The sequence below is a fragment of the Tyto alba genome, unplaced genomic scaffold, assembly GCF_018691265.1.
Source record: "Tyto alba isolate M040663 unplaced genomic scaffold, T.alba_DEE_v4.0 Super-Scaffold_2, whole genome shotgun sequence".
In the NCBI taxonomy this organism is placed as follows: Eukaryota; Metazoa; Chordata; class Aves; order Strigiformes; family Tytonidae; genus Tyto; species Tyto alba.
The window spans coordinates 39,945,620-39,969,716 of NW_024881282.1; the positions used below are offsets into that span (position 1 = coordinate 39,945,620).

At 36.9% G+C, this 24,097-nt stretch overlaps 1 protein-coding gene across 11 annotated transcripts in view; it reads right to left on the minus strand.

Moving 5' to 3' along the window:
- Window positions 1–24,097, minus strand: part of VEZT (vezatin, adherens junctions transmembrane protein) — a 57,043-nt gene that overhangs the window by 7,345 nt on the left and 25,601 nt on the right. For 9 of the 11 annotated variants that reach the window (XM_042792003.1, XM_042791999.1, XM_042792001.1 and 6 more), the window contains 5 exons: window positions 21,565–21,840; window positions 16,703–16,852; window positions 8,901–9,048; window positions 5,434–5,765; window positions 4,599–4,792 (listed from right to left, as the gene is read on the minus strand). In XM_042792003.1, coding sequence (XP_042647937.1) covers window positions 4,599–4,792; window positions 5,434–5,765; window positions 8,901–9,048; window positions 16,703–16,852; window positions 21,565–21,840 — 1,100 coding nt within the window. The remainder of the gene's footprint in view (window positions 1–4,598; window positions 4,793–5,433; window positions 5,766–8,900; window positions 9,049–16,702; window positions 16,853–21,564; window positions 21,841–24,097) is intronic. The other 2 variants (XM_042792000.1, XM_042792006.1) reach the window with 1 other exon arrangement.

Below are 24,097 nucleotides of genomic sequence, written 5' to 3' on the forward strand. Positions count from 1 at the left end.
ATACTCTTTAATATTTCCAATGGGTGAAAGAAAAGTGTTTCAGCCCATTAAATCTGATAACATTGGCATAATCTGCAAGGATATTGAAGAGCACAATTAGAATCAAAAATAATAGTGGAAAATCAGAGATACAGCCCAGGAAGAACTGGATTTCAGATAGAGCAGTATGGTGACAGTGGCTGCCAATTTTTGTGCTTTGGAATAGTCAAATGCACAAATATATGACAACTGACTGGGCAGCACTGCTGAGAAAAAGATATGAGGAGCCTAGCAGCCAACTGTGCCCCGCTGCAAGCAAAAAGCCAAACTACATACTAGTACATATAAACAGCAGCGCTGACTGCTAGACACATGAAATTACATTTCTACTCTGGCACTGATCAGGCTGTGGATGGAACACAGTGCCCTGTCTGGGGCTCCTTCATTCAATAATGTTGTGGACCAACTAGAGGGAGTCTGCAGGAAAATGGTAGAAATGATCAGAGGACTAAATAAAGTCCATCAGGGAAGAGTTAAAGGATACACAGTCATGTAGACAAGACAGAAAGAAACATATTAGCTGTCTTCAAAAAATGTAAGAGCTATAAAGAGGAAATGGATTTCCATTGTGGGTAGATCAAAAGTACTGATTGCAGCAAGAGATATTTATATTCAGTAATAACTCTCCACTGGTAATGGGGTTAAGTGCTGGAATAGATGCCTGGAAATACTGTAAAATGTCTCTAAAGAGAGGTTTTTTGGAACAGGTAGACAACATTTACTCACAAACACTAATTTACCCTTGAGAAGGGAAATGGGCTAGATGACCTCACCAATCCCCACCTATCCTTATTTTCAATTTCTAATCTATACATTGAACACTTAGGGATGGTATTCTGAAAGTAGGCAGTTCACATTAATGACAATTTTAGTTGTGCTCAGTTACTTGCTTTTGTGAACAAGGAAAGTATGTAATTCCTTAGTTGCCTGGGCTGAGCTAAAGATTTGACATTTCAGAAGTATTTAAATGCAAAGTTTAAAAGAAAGGTGAAGCATGTAGTGAAATTTGAAGCAAGTGGAAAATTGACATATTTATCCCCCTTGTCCATTGCATAACTCTGCATTGTAAAACATTTTAATAATAATAATGAAAGCAACAATAGAAACATGGTCCTGAAGGTATGAGGACAAATTTGGAAGAGTATATGGAAGTTAACAATTAAAAGCTTGTCTTCCCAAATCAGAGGAGTAAAACAGCTGCTCTAATATGTACAGCTGCTCTGTTTGCCACCTATATGGGATGATGACATTGCTAAGGATACGCTTCAAGATCATGAATTCACAGTGTTTCACTAAAACTGCTCCTGCTTTAGTTCATCTCCAGTGATCAAAGGACTGCAAGATCCAGGAGCTTGCAGCAGAGTACTTATGGCCTTGCTCTTACAATATCTTAAAAAGTTGTATACATTTGCAAAGAGACGGTTTAAAAGGAAAGAAAATTGAATTTAAACACTTTGAGGGATATTATTTCAAAGATCATTAAAACAACACTGTAACTAGCCATAAAGAGCATCCCATTCTGTAAAATTAGAAGCAGATTACTACATGCTTAAATTGTCGAGGCTTTAAGCGGTAAATCAGTTATATCAGTGACGAAAAAAGGTGAAATAATAAAGAGAAGATGACTGAAAGTCTAGAATCAGCTCATTTTGGAAATTAGCAAAGATCTACATGTAGATCAATGATAGATAAGTCTTTCATTGCCCAGTGAATTTAAGTAGAGTTGAACTCCCCTCAAGGTGCTAAAGCCCCACTTGCTCTCAGGCTGTTCTCTATCTGATGGGATCAGTGACTAATGGCACTGGTTCTAGAAATACACTAAGTCCTGTAAACAAAGAGGCCAAACGGCATCCACTAAAATAACCACATACTATAATATATGCTAGTATCACCACTCATGAAATGCTGATGGGAGTGTATGAATGTTCAATCAGATAGACTTAAAGGCTTTGCTTTGACAAGAGTTTGACACAATGAACTTTTAACGTAGCTGTAAGAAACCTGCTTTGACACAGAATGATTTAGAGCAAGAAGTATGTAGTGCTTGCTGAAGGAGACTCATCTGTTTATACAGAAAACAACTAAAGATACGCAAAACTGCTCTGAAAATAAGTGGTAGGCAGCTACACGGGATGCCACAACTAGGATAACCCACAGTTCAAAACAGCTCCTTCGTGGTTGGAAACTTTCAACTCCTGCTTCAACAACAGCACTCATCAGCACCTGCTTCAACCATCCAGCACAGATGCTGGGTGGACCAGTATGTTCCCAGTTTTCTCCCCTCTGTGGAGCAACACAGGCCCTTTGCTGCTGCAGCTGCTGAGCTGACTTCTACTTCTCATGGAAGGAGACCTTCCCGTGCTGAGAGCAGTAGGAACCAAGAAGAATAAGCAAAGATACGTTTTTGCTTAGTATATAAACATGGTAAGAACGAAACCCAAACAAACAGTAAATTTAAATACTGGATACATTTTGTATTTACAGATGAAGAAGCAAAAAAGACTTATTTTGTTTAAATACTAAGCACAATTATGAAATACGGCTGAACGTATTTAACGAATATATATAGCTTTTATGCAATGAAATATTTCCTCTCAAAACTGGGTCTAAGCCATCACAAACAGCTGCCTCTTCAACAGTGTTCATAACTGACATCGAAAATGGTATTCCCACTGCTCTACTGGTTGAACTAATTAGTTGAACTAAACATGAATTGCAGCAAAAGTGCTGGTCATCCACTTAGACACAATGTTTTACCACCACGGGCTTCTCGCTACGGCTCTTGTCAAAAAATTCATTTGGTTTAGGATAATAGTGCATAAAGACAAAAGAAAGATGTGCTTAGTTGCTATATTATTTCAGCAGGAAGGTATCTTCTTCCAAAGAGATTTCAGGAAGCATTAAAAAAACTCCAAGATAATTTAATGAAGTAATTCACATAATCACGACCAACAGACCAGCTGTTAAGATTTGTAGAAAGCCAGCAGAAAAATTAGACTTGATTTCACACACAGCTTGAAAAGATCAACTCTGGACTGTTTAGAAATATATCAGGAAAGTCAAATGTAGTCAGATAAAAATAGTTTTCAATGACCAGCATAATTTAACAGTAGCTCCTGTGGAGTAATTCAGTAAAGTTGTTGCAAAGTAGAAATTCAACCCCAGCACATTTCCAGGCAAGTCACTGGGCAAAAGTGAAAGTGAAGGATTTTTTAATTTTTTATTTCCCACGCAATCCCTCCCTTCCAGATCACACACTAGGTTATTTTTGTACTGAACTTTAAATGGAAGCAAGTTATAATAAAAGTGCCTGCTGTGATATTTACACACAAAATAAAAATAAAACTAAAATAACTAAAAATACTATGGCATGCAGTTGAGAAAGAACATTTAAGGAAAGGAAAAAAAAAAGATCAGTGGAACTGCTGCTTGTCGAGGGCATCAGCAAAACACAACAGGCTAGTACATTCAAATGTATCAGACTACATCTAATATCCTCATAGGTTGTTTTATGCAGCACTGAGAGGGAAGTTGTAAGACTAGGCTATCAGGCAAAGTACATACCAATTTTGTTATACCATGTCTGGACCCGCACAAAGCCTGCATTAGGCCTCCCAGTGCTCCCAGTTCAGATGGAAGCATGAGCAAGGTCAGCTTGCACACCTCTAGGCCCACAGCAATATTCATCCATCTACTGGATATCCCACCCACATATCATTAAGAGCTTAGCTCACTACAAATTTGAATTTCTGCAGGTAACTTGCTGATACCCCAAGTCATAATTTTCCTAATCCAGTCTCCATTACCAGCATTTTTCAGATGCTGAGCTATGCCTTCCTAGGACAGTAAAAGAGCTCCTGGAAAAAAAGAAATATTAGAAATGATGGGTTCAACTCCATGTCAGGAGAGCCTAAGTTCACTTGCATTATTTAAGCCAGTTGTGATTCACAAGGAGAACAGCATGGGTAGTACAGGTCACTAAGGAGAGGGACATAGGCAAAAGGTTGGGATATGGGCTCAGTATGACTTTTAAGCATACAGAAGATTATATCACTCTCTCTTAGAGAGCAGGTAAACAGATATTATATGCTCAACACATTCTCTACAATTTAAAATGTTCCAGGAAATGTTGTCAAGAAAGTTTCATGACAATGCCATTGCCATTTCAATTAACTACACAATTTTTATGCAATAAGTAAATGAAAATCTGAGGGATGTTTCATCAAAATCCTACTCCTTCACATGTGATTCACCAATTCAAGGCAAAAACCCACCATCAGTCTACACCTGGAAATGTAACAGTCTGAATCCACAGGTCTAACAGGCTGAGTTAACACATTTACATTTTTTGCTGAAACAAAAGCCTCAAGGTCATCACAATGAAAAAGTTTGACATGTGTATATTGTGACATATGACATATGTTTTTCTAAGTGTATGGTTGTTAGACCTTCTTCAGTTAAAATTCTGATACACAGGCTGAACGTTGTCTTTGATCCATTTGACTACTCCATCTCTAGAGTGTATCCCATTAGTTGCTAATTTAATGCCCCCCATTTACCTTTTTTATTTGGGTTTCTTCCACCCATTCTTTCCACCTGAGAAATGGCTTCTTCCCAGCAGCTGTTGCTTGCCTGGATATGAGGCTGAATATACTTTAGTTTTTGTTCCAGAACCTGATGGGCTTCTATTGTCAACTCAGGTGTCTCCTTAGTGCTAACAAGTTTTTCAAGTTCGTCCTCAAGAATTATTACCCTAAGTGATGAGGAGATGAACAGAAATAAGTAATAATAAATATCTGAATTCACCATTCCTTCAAGTATTTAATTTAATATCTTGTTATTTTCTTCAAGCTTTAAGAATCTAACTCAGGAACTCCTCAAAAATGCCCCAAAATTTAAAAAATAAGATCCTTTTCTCCACTTCAAGGTACATTGCTCACCTGCACGCATTATAGTAATTTTTATACGTAAGATTAAAGGAGTAGGACAGTTCCAGCTATTTCACCAAGACAATGATGAACCTTTAAAAATATTTACTATGTAGTTACTCTGAGCTGAACTTTCTTATAAAGCATCTGGTACATTGCAAAATCGATGAAAGCTAAGTACGTTTTCAGATTTTTTTCAAGGGAGTGACAAAAGTGAGGCAAGATACACTGCTTAGCTTTGAATTTTCACCAGATACTTAAAGAATAACTGAGAAGCAATATCAGATTCCACAGTGAACCAAGGATCTTTGACCCCATAATATGTGAAGATATGCCCATGATTGCAATGACTATACCTATCTGCCTTTTTTAGTTCTACTCTGGGACACAAGCTGACAACCCAGAGAACTCAAGTCTGAAACCTTCTTCCTACAGGCATATTCCCTTAATTAATGTGTAAACTTACTCATTGAGCAGTGCCTTGAGATGAAGCTGCAAGCTGCGTACCGCTGTCTGAAGACTGTTCAGCTCTCTCGACTTCTGCTTTGTTCTGGTTGGCCATTCAAAACCCGACTGATGCTGAGTTTCAAAGTACCGATAAAACTCATAGCTTCGCTTAAGCTCCTCTAGGCAGGCAGCGTGTGTATGAGGTAGGCCTTGAGTCACATCAGACAAGATATGATGAGGCAGCCGCTCAGGGGAGACCAAGGGCTTGGGGGACGCGTTGGCTGGGGAGAGGAGGAGCACTAGCCTCCTGAAGAATTCTGAACTCTGCCCTACCCAGAGCTGAAAGAGGACCTGCAAAACAGAGTAGGGTTAGTTCTGTGCACCTGGAAAGACAGCCAGCCTCCAAAGTAAATGTACAGATACACCATGGGAAAACATTCCTCGGCTAGCAACAGGAAGTTTGAAAAACTGCGAAAATCTGCTGAACGTTTTGAAGGGTATCCCAGAGCATGTGGGGTTTGGGTCTTGTGAACCTTAGGTAACTGTTAATTCTTTGATGAAGGGTATTATATGCAATCATGCTTAGAAGGTTGTCAGAGGCCTAAAAACTCATATTCTCATCAGGCAGTTTCATTATTTGCTATAATCTCCACATACCCTACAGCTCATACAGGGCTGCCAAAATTCCAGTGGCAGCAAAGACATTTTTTCCTTTCTAATGCCAAGCTATCATTTCTACGATCTACTTACTACTACACTGCCCCACACCCAACCTTGAAACACGAGTCTAATTGCACTGTACTTCAACAAAAAACATTCTACATCTGAAGAAAACTGAGCTGCTAACTTCATTTTTTTTTTTTCAGACAAAGTGAGAAATTTCAGCAATACCACTAAGGAGGGAAAGGCTTGTAAGAAATTAATTGATTCCCAGTGTTATATATGGTACAAAAGAGGTCAGTCCATCTGGGAGCAAGGAAACCCACAATTTTAATTTCTTGAGAACTTCCACTTCCAATGAAATGAACTGTTTTCTTACTTTAGAGAAAAATGTTGGGTCTGTAGACCGTGACAAAACAGTAGCATCTTATATCTCTAAAATGAAAAGGAAAGGTTGTGACACTTTTCTCTGCAATACTGCCCTTTATTAAAAGGGATTAACTGTAGGTGACTATGAGGTGGAGTCTGAAATCTGTTCACAAGCATTGCAGACCGAGGAAGACAAAGTAATTACTCATCATGGTTTTTTTCCACCCCTCCTTCAGCTACAGAATAGGACTAACAACGTACTTGTTCTGAGATTTTGGACCTGCAGGAATTGAAAGAATGTATTTACATCTTTGTACTCATACTACTATGGACAAGTAGCAGTTTTTTCCAGTGTGCAAACAATCAACAGCAAAACATTCAGAATAGTAACACAAACAAATGCCTTCAGATACATGTGGTCTGATATAACCCAAGGGCATATCAAAAATACTTGGATGCAAACTGATAAAATATTCAAAAATAAAAAAATAATTATCAATTTACAAAAGATGGTAACGAGAAGAAAGAACACAGAATGATATGAAATTAATTTGGGGCACACATGCAAGACTGTGATTTGGCTGGGTGCTAAATAAAAAGCAAAAGAATGGGCAGCAATCACCCAAGTGTTCCTGAAGCTGTGGTGCCCTGGACAGAAAGTCAAGAGCTCATGCTAATAAACACAAAAGAAGACCAATCCCTTCCACCAGATATAAGGCAAAAGCAGTGAAAAAGTAGCACACAGAAGTAGTGGACTTTAGGTATTGATAATAATAATCCAAAACCTACCTGAAAAAAGGCACAACTATGAGAGAAAAGGAAATTCCAGATCCATTTAGGATTTCAAATAGCTTACTCTGCCAATGACTTCTGGTGATTTTTACAGACACTTAAACTTCACCCAAAACATCCAACTGGATCCCCTCAGCTTGAATTGGTATTTTTATTTAACCCAACAATTTTCACTCTTTAAATTGGTTTATTTCAAGGACAAGGTAGCCAAAAGACACAGGCTACATTTGTCAAATGGCCTAGACGTCGGCTTGAATGAAGATTAAAATATTAACCAAATCCAGAGACATGTCTATTCTACCTGCATTTTAATATAAAGACAAGTTCTCTCAAATTAAAAAAAACTGAAGAAGACTGCACATAAATCCAGGGCTTGCCACACAAACATGTCCCAAGGTTACTGAAGTATATCTATTTTATTATCTACACAGGAATCTGCTTAAGGACTGATTTATGTTACTTTAGCTCAGTTCAGCTACATCATACCCAGCCTGCATCACTGTCTGTTACGAGTTAACGTAAACTGAGATTTACTAGTTGTGAGCTTAACTGTATCCAGAAAGCATCTGAACCAGTTGAACTAAAACAGATTTCAGTTAGATTACTGCAAATTGCAGGTAAACAAAGACTTAGCTTACAAGCTTGGGGACCTCTGAGTGGCTTCTTGTGCTTAAAAAGGAGTGGGTAAATAAGTGGGCTTGCATGGTTACAATTAGAACTTCAGCTAATGAAAAGGCAAGAAAAAAATCCCCAAAGCTTACATCTGATGTAGCTCTTAGCTTACAACCAATCAGAAAAAGCCTCAAAGCTTAGCAATCACTCTTACTGGTAACATTTACTGTCAGAACAAAAGAAATCAAGGTCTAGGAATTAAGTGAATAAAATGTAACAAGACCCAACCCCACAGAAACACAGAAGTCACATCATAATGGAATTTTCCATTAAAAAAATAATGTTAAAAGGGAACTGCCTTGGCAGAGAACCACTAGAGTGTGGAAGGCTTGCATTCAAATTAGATCTCTTTTCCAAATTGCAAACATTGACTCATGCAAATTAAAAATACCTAACATCTCAAAACAAAATAGATAAAAAGGCCATTATATGGTTGTCATTCTGCTCAGTTAAATGTTTTTCAGAGATCAAAGAACCACACCAGCTCATGGCAGCAGGGGCCCAAGCTTATGATTTCTACTCCTCAGTGTAACTAAATGCAGCTATTCCCTTTGGCGATTACAACTAATTTATATCTTATGATGTCTCTCCTTTTATTCAAGTCAATAGATTAGCTAAAAAAGATGTAAGTACAAATCTGGAAATTATTTTATTCAGCTGGGATCAAGTAAAATCAGAGAGCAAAGAATCATGTTTAAGAAGGAGATTGATCAAGCTGATTATAAAACACTGACTTGAATTCACATGATTTGCAGAAAAAAAAAAAACCATGATGTTGTATTGTGCAAATTCTTTTCAACTATATCTAAAAAGAGATCACCTAAATGCCAGTAAACGTAGAATCAATGGGAGGTATGAGACTGATTACACCTCCCATTCAGTTGACCATGTTACTACGGGCTAGTATGTACAAGCCACAGGTCTTGAGGACAACTAGAAGAGATTTTCACCAGGAGGCTCTGTGGATGTGCCCATCCTTCGAGGAGAAGTTACCTTGAGCGCTGGCAAGCTGAAGCCATCGGTGAGATTGTGTGCCTCCTCTTCAGAGACCTGCTCTTCACTCAGTCCCAGACCCAGCTCCTTAAATGGGACTACACAGATGTAGCTGGTCACGTTGTCACTCTCTGAGTTCAGAGGGTAGGTTTAGCTGGAGTTAAGGTCATTAACAAAGCAGCTTTTGCATTAAACACTCAGAACAGGAAAAATAACCTAGTAAGGTTTCTTATTTCCAGCAACTCATATGAAAGCACACACTTTCCACCCAAACCCACCTGAATCCTGTTTAATTGAATGTTTTGCAATTCTTATTCAGAGTACAAGTTTTAAAGGCTCTCAGAAGGATGACAGATAAGACATTGACAAAATACCTATGTCTAAATGCAAAAACATGAAAAGAAATGAAATAGATTGATTAAAAATCCCTGCATCCCATTCAAGTGAGGAATATATCTTATCTTTAAACATTAAGTTTCCAAGAAGTAGCTCATGTCAATCTTAAACCAGAAATCGTATATTTAACAGATGAAAGAGGAGAACAATTGTGCAATTTTAAGTTTCAAAGGTAGCCTGTGTTATAGACCAAATTCAGGATGATAGGAATTCCCTGCAAGTTCTGTCTGTGGAAGGACTGCTCCGAGACCTCTACAATAACTGCTCTTTGACATTTCAGACAGTACCGTGAAGAACAGGAGCTCCTCGACTGTCATACCATTCATTTTATTGATTACATCGGTGTAAAGTCACCAATGATCTTGGCAGGAACAGCGGTGAACTGTTTCTTGCCAACACTATTCAGCACATTTAAACTCTGAATATGAAAATGTACATTTCTAGTCCTCAGAGATGCTTAAAAAGTAGAAAGCTAGCATGATATAACTGATACCAGAAGACAGATAAAAATACTTCATAGACCAGGCAGAATGTATTTTAGAATAGCACTAATTTTAGGCTAGCCTCATGCTGGGGATGGGGGAGAAGGAACAGTTCAAGATTTCTGCACATTTTGGATAGTTACCCAGTCACAAAATAGTAACATTTGCTTTAAAACAGAAACTTACAACTTATGGTCATAAGCATATTTGTTTCACAGAAATACCTAAAAAATAATATTTGTGAAGCATTCATGAAAATATCACCTTAATTTTCACTATTTTTTTTTCATTTATATTTTGATTTACAAACTGAACACTATCATCTCTTGGGGCATATAAATGTGATTATCAGCACCTGTCTCCTGTCCAACTAATGTGTTTTCTGGGGAAGCTACAAGTCCCATCTGCTTTCACTCCCAAATTTTCCACTCGATAAATCCTCATAGGATTAAACTTGTAATAATAATAAATTGATCAAGAAAATTTTTACCACCTGAGTAGCAGAACATTTCATCAAATAAATTTTCTGTGGCCTAGAAAACAGCAGTAGTAAGTGTCCAGGCTCTAAACAAACAACTACATTCCTCCCTAATTTCTATGCTAAGTCCCAGAAGAAAGAAGCCTATTAAGTGTTCTCCAGAAGTGTGAATGCAGATGAAAACCTGCAATGCAAGTCACTCAGAAACATAATATATTGTTGCCACCAGCTGCTGCCTCACATAAACACGGTGTCTATTCTGAGTTAGCCTGACAGTATGCCCAGCAGATGGAGCACATGGGACGAGGATGGTAACCCCATCAGACTGAAAAGTCAGGTCAAAACCCTTCAGGACCAATTATCTCAGATTAGTTATTGCTTGTTAATCTCTTCCCACAACAAGACATTTCCAACAGCAGAAACACCATAAAAAGCAGTTTTGGACACATATGAATTACTGTCATGCTAAAAAAATTTTCTAGGGAACCTCTCAAATGTGTGGTTTGACCAAAGGAGCCACTTACTGATATTATGTCTCAGCTAGGGATTCCTAGTGGACCCCCACACCTCCTGTCTCGTCCTCCTACTCCCCTTTCTATGTGATAGATGAAAGTATAGAACTGGTCTCATGCCCCCATTAGTTTCCTATGGACTAAACCTTTAGAAAGTTTAAATGTACACACTAACATATACATATACACAAACACCCTTCCTTCATGCTCTTTGCTCTAAAATGCAAGTATTTTTAGTGCTAATGTTTTCTATTAAAGTGAAAATACAGTAACTAACATTAGGTTAGTTAAATTTTTCTGTCTTTGTGAAAATATTTCATTCACCTGTTTAACTTACATCCCTTATTAGCTTGGAAGAAGAGAATGCAAAGCTGCTTAATAATAAACTGTCAAATCCAGACTAAAATATCTGTACAGTGAATGTCTAACCTCTGTCAAGAGGCTGATCTTATTTACCTGTAGAAAAGCAAGAACTCTAAAGTACCCCTGTATGTAACAATTTAATATTCATACTTTGCTCTTCAAGAGTACATTCCTATCTAAAGATCTAACAGGAGGGCCTCACAATACACCTGAGAAATCCAAGATGCTCTTTTATAAAATTCTCATCTGCTCACCCGCAGGAAGGGATGAGCTAAGTAACCATGTGATGAACTGGTTGGTCAAGGAAGAAACATGTCACTGAAAAATGCCCAAGTATCTTTATTCAGAGTTTCCAGCATCAGATTTCTGATTTAGGCTTTTATGACCCAAAGAGGATACTACTTTTTGTTTAGCTTACTGTTTTCTTGTTTGAACTTTCTCTTTCCCAAGTTAAAGGTATGTGTTTTCCTGACATTTCATGAGGCATTAACTACATTTTTACAGAGAAGTAACAATTTTTTCTAGATTTACAAGAAGAAATTTGCAAGTTTCCTTGTGCTCAGTGCATCTCAAAGACACAGAATGCATTTTATATCCATTCCACCATAATGGGGTAAGATATCATTCAGTTTAAAATACTGCTACCCAATGTCTGTTTTTATAACACTGTTTATGCCTTGCCATCAGAGAATGACACCTTACACTTACAACAAAATTCAAGTTTTTTCAGTATATATGGTCCAACACCCAGGTTGTACTTATCAATATAGTTCAATGGAAATGGAGTATCACACTGTCTTATGCCAGGTCAGAATGAGACTATTAATATCATCCAGTAACATAAGGTACAAAATTTCCTCCATCCAGATTGCATGTAATTAAATCACTGAATTAAACATAGATTCCCATGACATAGAACCTACAAGGATCTTAAGTATAAAAATATTAAGCAGCTAGCACACTGACTAAAGTATTGCCTGAGTTACTACATAATTCAGTGGAGTAAAGTGCAGAGATTTGTTGAACTAGTACTGACTGGTCTGAGCAACATCCTGTAAATACTTAACCCAAAATGCCTAATTTCCAGTTTAAGCTTTCAGCCATTGCATCCTGCTATACCCTTATCTTCCAGATTAAAAAAAGAAATACTCTTCTCTTTTCTTCCTTCTGACTTTTTCTTCTATGATTTTGAGCAACATACTCTTGCCAATATGAACAAATCAGAATAAGAACGGCATGAGAAAATGCTGAATTGTTTCTGCAAGTGCCCAACTGTCCCTTCACATAAAATGTAAAGAATAAGACATGCCATCTCATTAAATCACTGGTCGACCAAGTCTGATACAAATGCCTGGTATAAGGCTAAAGTATAATTGTATATTTTTTCTATTTTACATCGGAACAAATTTTAATTAGGAAAGTATAAATTTATTCTACTCACTGAAGGCAGCTGTCTAGCTAAAAAAAATTGCTAAACTTCTAGTTTTACTGAAGCAAGTAATGATAACATATCAAGTTTATGCAGTTCGTACTGCCATGAATAAAACCGTGAATTAGTATTTTTAATTATCTGTAACAGGTTCATCAGACAGATCCCCCTCTAACACATTTGAGATACACATTAACATAAAAGCCTAATTTGCTGCAGATATTTTGGTAGGAGAAATAATACTGACGTTTATAAAATCTACACTTAATGTATTAGCATAGATCAATATATCCCTTAACTTTTAAGATGGTTTTACTAATTTATTTTTACTTTAGCCACTTATTTGTGTCTACAATTAAGATTAATACTTAAATAGCCAGTTTTTAAGACTAAACCCAACAGTTACCAGCTCAGCCCCTCAAGTATATTTTCTTCCTTGTCTGTCTTGAAGTTATCACATAAAGTGGTTTAAGTTCAAAGTTTGGTTTCCAATAGGATTAGTCTTACTGATTCAAAGTGAATCTGAGACATCACAGAAATAATCAAGTACATTAAAGTATATGTTTAGCAACCTACTTAAGATTACAAATAAAAAAATCTCTCAAGGTAGTGTAAAATAAAGCAACAATAAGCTTTGCAGTTTGCATTTGTTAATAAAATGAGATACAAATCTGCAAATATTTTTACGATTAAACATTTCTCTATTTTACTGCATAGTTTTAAAGGTCTAGATTTTGCTTATTTCTGAACACTTTTTTGACTTAACATTACCTACACGCAACCTGTCTTAGAAAATAGTTCCTATAAGAGGCTGTTCAGCTAATTTTGTTAAGCACATATAAATGCATATTTTCAAAGTAGAGAAAACTATCAGTCCTTATTAAGCCATAAATGAGTCAACTGATCTTGCTGCGAATTATTTTTGAAACGGACATTCTGACTTAGTAAGCTTGAAAAATAATTCAGCTAGAGGTATTTCTAATAAGTTCTGAATATATAAGAATGTTTTAAATGAAAGCTTAAATCAAAGTATACCTTGTAGAACATTAGTAAATTTAATACCATTTTCTACAATACTTTAACCATTATATCTAATAATAGGCATGTCTCCGTTCAAGACATGCTTACCCTACCCTTAAGGCAACAATTATCTTCACTGCGTTATAAACTTCCATCTCAGATTTCCAGGTTTATTATAAGTAACAGAGGGAAGAAGGAAAATAGGACATACTTCACATTATCACCCCTTCGTAGGCCTGTATACCACTCAGAAGGCCCAGTCACAGACTAGGAGCTTATTCTGATAACTGGACATCACACAGAAAGGATCTCTGGAGTCAAAGGCTCACCACTGATGTTGAATGACAAGTGTCATGCCTACGTTGCATTATCAACTGAAAACCACCAGCCAAGGAAAACGAACTGTACTATGGAAGTTTATGTCCTGTTTATACATGCACATAAATGTTTCCATGAAATGCACACTCTGTGGTTCAAACCAGTGCCTGTCCTATGTATTTGCTCACACTCTCAAGAAATTACTACTTTCTCATTCTTTAAAGAGAAAAATCGCCCTAAAGAATGATCAGCCATCAGTTAAAATGGAACTAAGATTTGATCTTTAGTGTATTAGCTGGGAACATTCAATTTTTATTGTCCTCAAGACTAGGAGGTGTTTCACATATTAAATTCCTACTGAAAACTGATCCAAGCAAAAATATTTCAGTTTTTCACTTGCCTAAATACAGAGATACATCTGCTCTGCAACAAAAACAGAAAGCAATATCCAGTAAAACAAAAAAATATTTAAACAGTATTAACCAGGGAAAATGGGTTTGGGGGATTTTTAATGTTATTTTCTAACATTCACCCAAATTTTAAATATCTGGAATGTTTCTCTAGTATCTTTAATAAAAGCATTTTGTTTTGCTGTTGCCAGCATAAATCACTAACAGTGCTATAGGATTCATGTCTCTCACAATGCTCAGAAAAAGCAAATTTGGAATAGCAATTCACCAATTCATACTCAAATAACCTAGAGGAGCTAAAGTAGAGAATAACTTCCGATTTTGTGCAAAGCAGAACTTACTAAAAAGTAATGTAAAAGTCAGAATTGGGATCTAATTTCCAGACTTCGGATGGAAGTTCCTTTCCTTTAATTTATCAGCATTCATTTCCTTCAATTTATCACCTCAATCCTTTTATTTAATCTCTCCAGTTCCTCTTCCTCCTTGCTGTAGGCCAGATTTGTGCTAACAATCTGATGATGGACAAGGGCATTGAAGTTGTCACAAGTGGCAGCTGTGAATGTTTTCGACATGAAGAAATCTTTGGCCCCTCCAGCATAAGAGTACTATTTAATTGAACTGGAATCTGTTTGAAAGATGCTCCTTGCCATCAATACCCATGTAACATTGACACATAACATTTCCAGGAATTCACATTATGCAGGGCAAAATTCAAACTAAGGGAACCTGGAACTACCTTAAAGCTGCACCTAATTATCCTGGTAGGGAGGAAGAATCCTTCACTCACCTTCCTTACATTTAAATTCCTTACTTTCAGTTTTCATGCATCACAGATTTGGCCCAGCCTACATCTCAGCTCACATGCTACCACTGCTTTTGCCACTATGTTCTGGACAAATATAATGCTTCTCTTTCCATTTGTCAATGTATCCATATACATGCAACTTCAACAAATTTTTGGCCATTTATTTCTCCTGACCCTTACTACTGTGATACCTTTGTGATAATGTGGTATAATGGTACTTCCATCTTTAAAATATTTCTGAGACAGATATAAACATCGAATTATCCAAAGTAAACAAAACTTTATTTTCTCCCATTCCTTAATTTAAAAGCCATTCCTTAAGTTTAGTAGCGGACAGTCTAATACACACCAATATTCCCTGCACCTGTAACTCTGTGCCATAGCAGCAACCTACACATCTGTCATAACCAACTGCTGGACTGACTTTCTTCATTCTGGCGAATATTTGGGAAGGCCATGTTATCTGATCCTATTTTCAGATCCCTCTTCCTATGTCCTTAGAAGTGATTCTTGATTATTTCCAAGCTAGGTGTCAGCTGCTCTTATCAATGTGTCTGAATAAGAGTATTTTTTTCTTTCTTGACATAGCAAATACACCTTACTCCTCAGAGCTGAGTAAAGTCTTGAGCCCAGAATGAGGACGCCTATCCCCACACAGATTACTATTTTGCAAAGAAATAATAATTTCCTTCAAAGCGAATGCATGCACCTGTAGCTCTGTGTGTGCCTCTGTGTGTGTGTACACATTATCACTCAATATATGCATCCATTTTCCAGGCAAGATATAGTAGTGAAATGTTATGTACCAGGAAGACAAAACAAGTAATTTGTCATGTCAGATTTTCAACACTCACATTGCCACCAGCTTTTGTTTCCCTGCATGTGTTTTTTCAAATCAGGAACATATCTGTTGTATTCTTTTCTATAATACAGGGTGAAGACATTGTTATTTCCTATATAGTACAGTAAGTATAATAAACATCGAAAAAACCCTTGAAATGCTAATGCTATTAAAGAAAGCATACAACTCATAGAAGGAATACGGATGACACTTCACAAAATGGCATCTGAACAAAGTGTTCTGCTTTGACTCAGAGTAGAGACTCCTCGCTCTTAAATGTGCCTTTTGGCTAATTAATGTAACCAGAGTTTCACCCCACTTGTCTGAAACCGGAAACCAACTTACCTTTGAACATGGGGATGTTGAGTGAAAGGCCATGTTGTTCAGAGAAGAGGGCATTTTGGTGCAAGGGAAAGAGATGGCTAAAGGGAATTCTAAAACAAAATCCTGAAGGACTCTGAAACACATTATCAGTACTCACACCAAAGGCATGGGTGTCAGTAACTGGGACAATGTTTTCAGTGCACAAAATCTTATCTCACACAGCACAGTAAAGAAAAAGATAAAAATTTTAAGAATGTTCCAAACCAAGCATAAGTCCCAATTTAGTATGCTAACTTTCCTTTATCTTGTTTAGATATGTAATTAGATACTGTATGTTTCTGCATATACTAATTCTAAACATTGGCACAATTACAAGTAGGCAACATGGAATATCTGAACTTGTGGGTTTTTACAGAAAGGATATTTTTTCAGCATGTATAGAGTAGCCAGTCTTGAAGCGCGAAAGTTGGCTCTGACAGATCGATAAACAGCTTTCCGGAGACCAATAAGATGCTGACTAGGATGCTGTCCAGCTTTATTAAATGGGCAAGCGGCACTGACCCTGTCAAGCAAACTTGAAAAGTAAAATGTGATACAACTGTACAGATGTCCTAAAGTATTTTTAAAAGACAGTACATCAGTTTTCTTATTCCATTACTCAGAAAACTTTTTCAAACCACTCAGTAACTATGAGAGCAAGAAAAAAAAAAAAATCCATCATATCAATGATATATTTATTCAAAATTTCAGGTAAACAGCCAGGATTCCTCAACAGACAGCCTGACTCCATTCTCATCTGAGCCATGGCAAAACTTCTGAGGATATTTGTTTTCTCCGGAGTTTTCCAAAATGATACACAAAGGGTAGACAGGCCGCAGCATTACCGCTGATACAAAGCTATGACGAGACCACTGTAATCTTTGGAAGTGTTACCATACAGATATTTAACATATACCTCTTTATATGCAAATTTGTTTTTAAAATAATTTTTGCAGAAGGAATGTGCTACTACATATTATTTTTCATGCAGAACACCGTATTCTTTCAACTTTCTCCATGCAGAATCTTCTCTAGGTCAACAGAAATATTATTTGAGAGGTGACATAGATTTTCTCATCATGCAATGAATGACAGCTGTGTCTGTGGGAGTCTGACAGGTAAACACATGAAATGTATGTACCTATAAAAGCATATCTGAAAATAGATTTTGGTGTCCACATATTCAGGTGAATATACAATTTAAAAGAAACTATGCCATTTACCTATTAGAATATACTTCAGAATGGCTTTAGACCTGTAAAAAATTGCCTAATCTGTAAATAAACTGAATTGTTAACCAGATGAATGTTACACATGTCTGTGTACCATTAAGCTGTAGAAAAGTAAAAAAGATTAATATCCAGTTATATCTATTCATACACAGTCTGATGCAAACCTAAGACAGCAACACTGAAAACAGCCTAAAAGTGCACTCTAACTTGATGGGACTGTTTTTACTAGCATCAACTCCGGAACGGATGTAGTGTGGACAACAGGACAATGAATTGCAATGAACTGTTTGGAGACTGGACGCCTGCTTCTGCTCTCATCTTTCCCAGGGCATGGTGAGGAGGTGATTTCACGTCTACAGTCACTTAAAAGCAAAAAGCATACAGAGTATCTGGCAAGATTGAGGAGGGTTGATGCGTTGTTAACTATTTCTGTAGCCCATCTGACTGAAGAGCTGACTAAGCCAGCAGACCTGACCCTGCTGGAAAAATTCAGTCCTACTGCATGTGCTTAGCTGGACCATGCTGCACATTGACCGGGAAGGGAAATAGCTTATCGCCTTCACTGTCAAATATGAAAAGCAATGCAGCCCACCCAGTGAGCAAGGCTGGACCCATATCAGTATGTTAAATTCGATTAACACAAGGAGATTCATGCCAAATACTGCAGTAAGTTGAATACGCTAGCTGAAATACCCTATCAAAATATCTGTGTACCATATTAAATTATGTAAGTGATATTAAAATGGTTTATATAACATCTCATAAAGTACTTTCAAATATGAATAAAATAAAAACAAACTGCGGTAATTTCAGTTTCTAAATATAAATTTAAAATGCTAGTCTTGCCATACTCACACTAGGGAACACAGCGTGTAACGTAGTACACGCGGATATCTAATCTCTCCCTAGCTTTTGAAGGTAACAACTGGAAGTATTTTCGGATAAACTCTTACATCAGTTTATGGATTCAAGCACTGGCTGAATTGTCAGAAGCAGGCTCAAAGAAAAGGAGCAAAATGCTTCTACAATAAAAAAGAGAGATTTACGTTCTGCTACAGCGATGTAAGCATTTCTAGCTCCTATACAGAACAAATACAGCACAACTCATGCACAGCATGTACTGACAATATTCAGCAAAACAATTTGCTTTCCTTCTGGGAAGGCTTGTTTCAGTGTTTTTTATAAAATAATTTTTCTTTTTTCCAGTAATCTTAAATTAGTGTAACTTGCTCTAAATGTCTGTGCATCAGACATGCCATATCCCTAACTTCCTAATGTCCCATTTATCTTCTATATATTTTAATTTGACTTACAAAATGTTACCAGCTTTGCATATCAGCCACAAATAGCAAGAAGAAAAAAGGTTAAGGGTGAGGTTCCTCTTTCCTACTGCTCTTTTACTTATAAAGAACAGTGACTTATTTCTCCATTAATCTCACAAGCCAAATTTTAAATAGGCTCTCAACTTTTAACAAACTTGTATAGACACATTAATAAAAACATGTTACTGCACTTCAACATGAAAGCAGTTCTATAAAGATGCTGTATGTTCCAATATGTGCTTGTAGAGCTTGACTCTAGTTTAAAATATAGTAGAAAGGGAGCATTTTGGAGAAAAGCTTATTATTTCAGTGGCAGACAAGGAAATAACTACTTGCTGCAGGCTTTCATTACATATTCCTACAGTTTTCATTTTATAATGTGCAAGACAATGGACATACTTTCATCAACCAGTGGAAATTTCAGGCTGCAACCGGTGATCAGGCTTCGTTTGTCTAATTGTAAATGAAGCAATTAGACAGAAATACTGCCATTCTGCTGGAGCAGGCACTACCCTACCTTGCTTACACAGTTTCTGTAATCCAAACTACCCTGGAGAGGTCTTGGCCATAGATATTTCAAAGCATGTGTCAATTAGCCTACAAGAACACAGAAATGGATGGTGCAATGGGGAGAAAAAACAGCGGTGGAACACAAGGAACTTCAGACCAAAGCTGCAGACCTGGACTTGCCACATCACAGTCCAGCTAAGTACAGCTAGCCAAAATCTGAACTCGGTACTAATTAAATGTCATCTTTGGTATCTTTCCATTCAGAACATGGTTAATGCACAGTCCCAACTATGCTGAGCTAGCAGTACACTAAGGCAGCAGCACGTCTATCACCGAACAGGGTGCTGTGCTACCTGGTTGAAATCCCATTCCTTCAAGGATGTAAAACGACACAGGAAGGTACTCATTAACTTTTCAGATGCAACCATTTCTATTGCCATGTGACTCCTTCTGAACAAACATTAGGACTTTGACAGAGTTACTACAGGAGAACATTCTAAACTTTGTTCTACTAAGGTTTATTGTAGCAAAATTCTTGAAGGAAAAGGGGGTAGCTACTTTTTTGGATCACACATGAAGTGCTATCTCAAGCAAAGAATTTCATGGTGCCCTGTGCAGCAGCATCTCTTGCATACGTGGATGCAGGAAAGGACATTCTGGAGTTAGAAATTCCTCCAGGCTAAACCAAACCAAAACCTGTATAGCACTGACTTCTTCATACCGGACAACTGTTCCGATGAGGATGCTGGCACAGTCATACTTCTCCCACTCCATCCATACTCCAAAATCTTTTGAAAAGTTTGCCAAAGCTTTAAGTAAAGAGGCCATTAGATCAAGCATCAGCTTAAAGACCAGTCTGGTTTTTGTTAATCTGTTATCTAAGACATGTAGTAAAAGAACAAGGCACCAGCAATTTAGATGTTGACCACAAGTTCGTTTGCTTCAACTTGGGAAAAAATCCAAATGTTTTTCTCATTTGTAATTTGGACAAGCCCTAACAAAAATTTCTTTTAAGAACCCATTTGCAAAGATAAGACTGCCTATTGCTTAACTATATGCTTCTTCAGCAAAAAACCAAACCAAAACAAAACACATAGCTAGGCAGACTAAAGACATGCTTATGCATTCCAAAGGGAGAATGAAACATTTCTTCAATGAAACATACTGAAGGTATCTCAAGCTAGAAAATTAATTCAAAATGTTAAGTCTACAGTTTCAACTTTGCATGTAAAAACATGTGCCTGAGCGCAGAATTGGTCTGGCACGAACAAACAATTTCTTGGTGCTCACAAGGCAATTTTTTACTGTTTTTAGAAACAAGTCAACTGGATTTCAGCCGTTGGTGTTTCCCACCTCCTTTTACCTTAAGTCTAACTGGCACAGGTACATATCTAGCCATAAGTTGTTAAAATGAAAAAGAATACATGACAATGAGAGTGCACAGAAGAGGGCCTCCTGGCTTTGGGATTATTGCATACACTGAAGATGTCCTTTCACATACCAAATAAGCAAAAATTACCAAATAACTATATAAGCTAAACAACCAGGAACACTTTCACATCCCTTAAGTGGACAAGAGGCAAATTCAGCAGTAAAAAATTTAAGAATCTAAACATATCAACAGTTGTATGCAAGAAAAAAAGAGTAATGTAAACTTTATTTGAGGTGGGAAATGACCTTTGATGGTCTTTGCTGATTGCTGTGTTCTCATTACTTCAGACTGTTACTTGTTAAATAAAAATAGAATGGTAGAATGGTTTTCATGTCACCTTGTTTCTAAAATATGAATCATTACTTGCAGGTCAGTTTATTTACATAGATATGGTAATGTAACATATGAAAAACCCTCAAACAAACAGCCCTCTAAATGATTCCCCAAAATAGTTAAATAAATTGGTTTAAAATCCATTTCTTCATTTATTTCATTGCTAGTAGAGCAGTAGCTTTCAAAGCATATGAGTTTTGTGAGACTTAATTCTCTCAGGATGCAGGGTTTTAACACTGAGTTGTTAGAATTCATACTTTTGGTATGAATGGTAATTATACTATTTTATGTAAATAAAAAGCCTTAAGTATTATGTCTTTCAGTAACTCCACTTGTTATGGGAGACAGTGTAACAAGACAATTTTAGAAGACACCTGGCTTGAATGGATCTGTGTATTAAAGTGAAATATAGACTCACAGGGTAAATCCTCTAGAAATTACTTCAGTCTCTTGAATGAGTCGCAGAGCTTTCCTCACGAGATTAGTAAAAGCTCGGCTGTTCGCCACCGTTTCTTCCAGCTGGATACAGTATTTTCGCAGGGACATTTGCAGCTTGGCTGTCCTCCATGTGCCCCACACTCGAAAGACTGCATAGACAAGCAGAACTAGTCCCCACAGCAGCCACGATGATTCCTTCCACCACGAAGGAAGCATAAGCAGTACACTTACAAAGGCAAGAAACAGCGAGACATCCCTGCAAACAAAGAAAGTATCATCAACCACAGATTCCTGAGGTTAAACAAGTGGGAAAATCATGAAGCTTTCAGTTACATTTGAGATTACATCTTATTACGGGGCTTTTATGTAGGTCCTGAAGGGAGCTATAAACAGCAAAAACTACTCCTAGTGGCAGATTTAGATGCATACATACATGGTATTACTTGGTTGATATACTCTAAGGACACATTTCTCTGGCTTTTTTATGGCACAAGAATAATATGCCACTTTGAAAGGTCAGTTTCTCTTACACATGTGACTTCAAAAAAAAAAAAAAAAAATAGAAAAAGGAAAAAACCTGGCCACTCAGCATTATAAACCAGGGTGTGTAGAAACTGGAATATCTGTACTTCCAGGTTCAAAAGTACAGTAGGGAAGGGCATGTTTCTTTTGGTAACAAAACCCTCAAGTAATGCCAGCTTTATTTTTTCCAGAGTCTGACTCATTTAACTTGGACATAAACACACCACTAGTTTCTAACACATTTTTATAAAGGTGGCTTGAATAATAATTTTAAATAATGTGGCAACTTTTAAAAATCCTTAAAGAACAGGGTTACTAGTATCTCAGTTCAGTTACTTCTCAAGGACATTTTAAAAAGTTCATAAAGCTGTTATTCTCATCTAGAAAAATTCAACAAAAGTAACTGTTAGAAAACACATTATGTTCATGTATAGTAATATAGTTGCAGTTTTGTAAAATTATGACAGTTTTCACAGAGATGGATGGGATATGGGCTTCAAGATGCATAACAAATTTACTGTTTCAGAAGTTCATTTTTTTCACCCCTTAAAGCTGTGTACCCTGTATTTAGTTTTGCAAGTATTCACAAGGAATATTTTCCCATTTCTAAAGAAGGACATGATCTCTGGGTTTCTATTTTCTGAACAGTTTTGTGGTCATATTTCAACAAGTTTTACAAGTGTTAACTCTTCAGGGCTACTGATAGGTTTCAGTAAAGATCCAGGGTTAAAATATTCCAGATATGTAATAACTTTAAAAAGGACAGAAACAGAGTCTATAACTTCCTTGGTGCATTAAGAAAAAAAAAAAAAAGTCACACACAATACATGAATCACAATAGTGAAAGACTGGAAGGGATTTAAGAGCTCCTTTTGTCCATTTTCAGTTTCTGGTTAATCCAGATCATCAGGGACAGACTAAAGAAGAAAACGAAGACTCTATAACCCACCCAGGTAGCTATTCCAACTCGTAAGTATCCTTAGAGTTCAAAAGATTTCCCCCAAGTCCAGTGTGAATCATTGGCAAATCAATCACGTTATTTTTCCTCATATCCTTCCTTCCCTTTTCTGAACAGAATAAACAGCTGATCACCACCTTCTTATTAACTAGCTTCTATACATCGTAACACTGTTCCATCCCACCTCCACTTTTTCCATTTTGGCCAAGCAATCCTAGCACACTCTAATGTTTCCGAAAGATTACATTTTCTTAGCTCATTATTCTTCTTGTTCTGCTCTGGCCTGTATCTAAATTAACTATGCCTCTCAAAGTGTGGCATCCAAAACCAGATGCTGTAGTCTAGCACAAGGCTTAGGGAAACAGACAGAAACATAAACTGTGTCCTGCATGTAACAATGACACCAGGATGAGATTTGCCATTTTTTGAATAATTTGCTGACACATTCAACTTATGCTCTGCAATGATGTTAATATGATTTTTCCTTCCCAAGTGTAGCAGTTGGCTTTTGTCTTTAATGACTTTTCTATTGATTTCAAGATATTTCTCCAAGCTACTTTTGAACTCCATTCTGCCAGAAGACCTACAAACTTGGTGTCACCTATAAGATGAGCAATATTCACAAATTTTATAAGTGTACTTTATCATCTGAACAGTTAAAGAAACAATGAATAGTGCTAGGACCAGGACAAACCACTGGAAAAAATCTGGTTCAAAAGTTCCCTTGTTTGACAGAGCATCAATAATGACATGTTACAACTTAAACAAGTGGAGTTTTTAACCTGTTGTGGCTTTATAATAGTTTTATCTATTTTCCTAAGATATGTATGAAAACATAGCACTGGGCTGTGTTATGAGATATTTTTATCTACTGATTCCTGTCCATTTCTGAGAAAGTCACTCTGTCAGAACACCCACTGTCCTTGTTATTTTTCAGATACAGGTGGTAGCTGTTCAAATACTGCTGCAGCTAGCTCCTTCAGTATTCTAGGGTGAATTTTACCAGCCTCTGCTGACTTAAATGCATCTTATT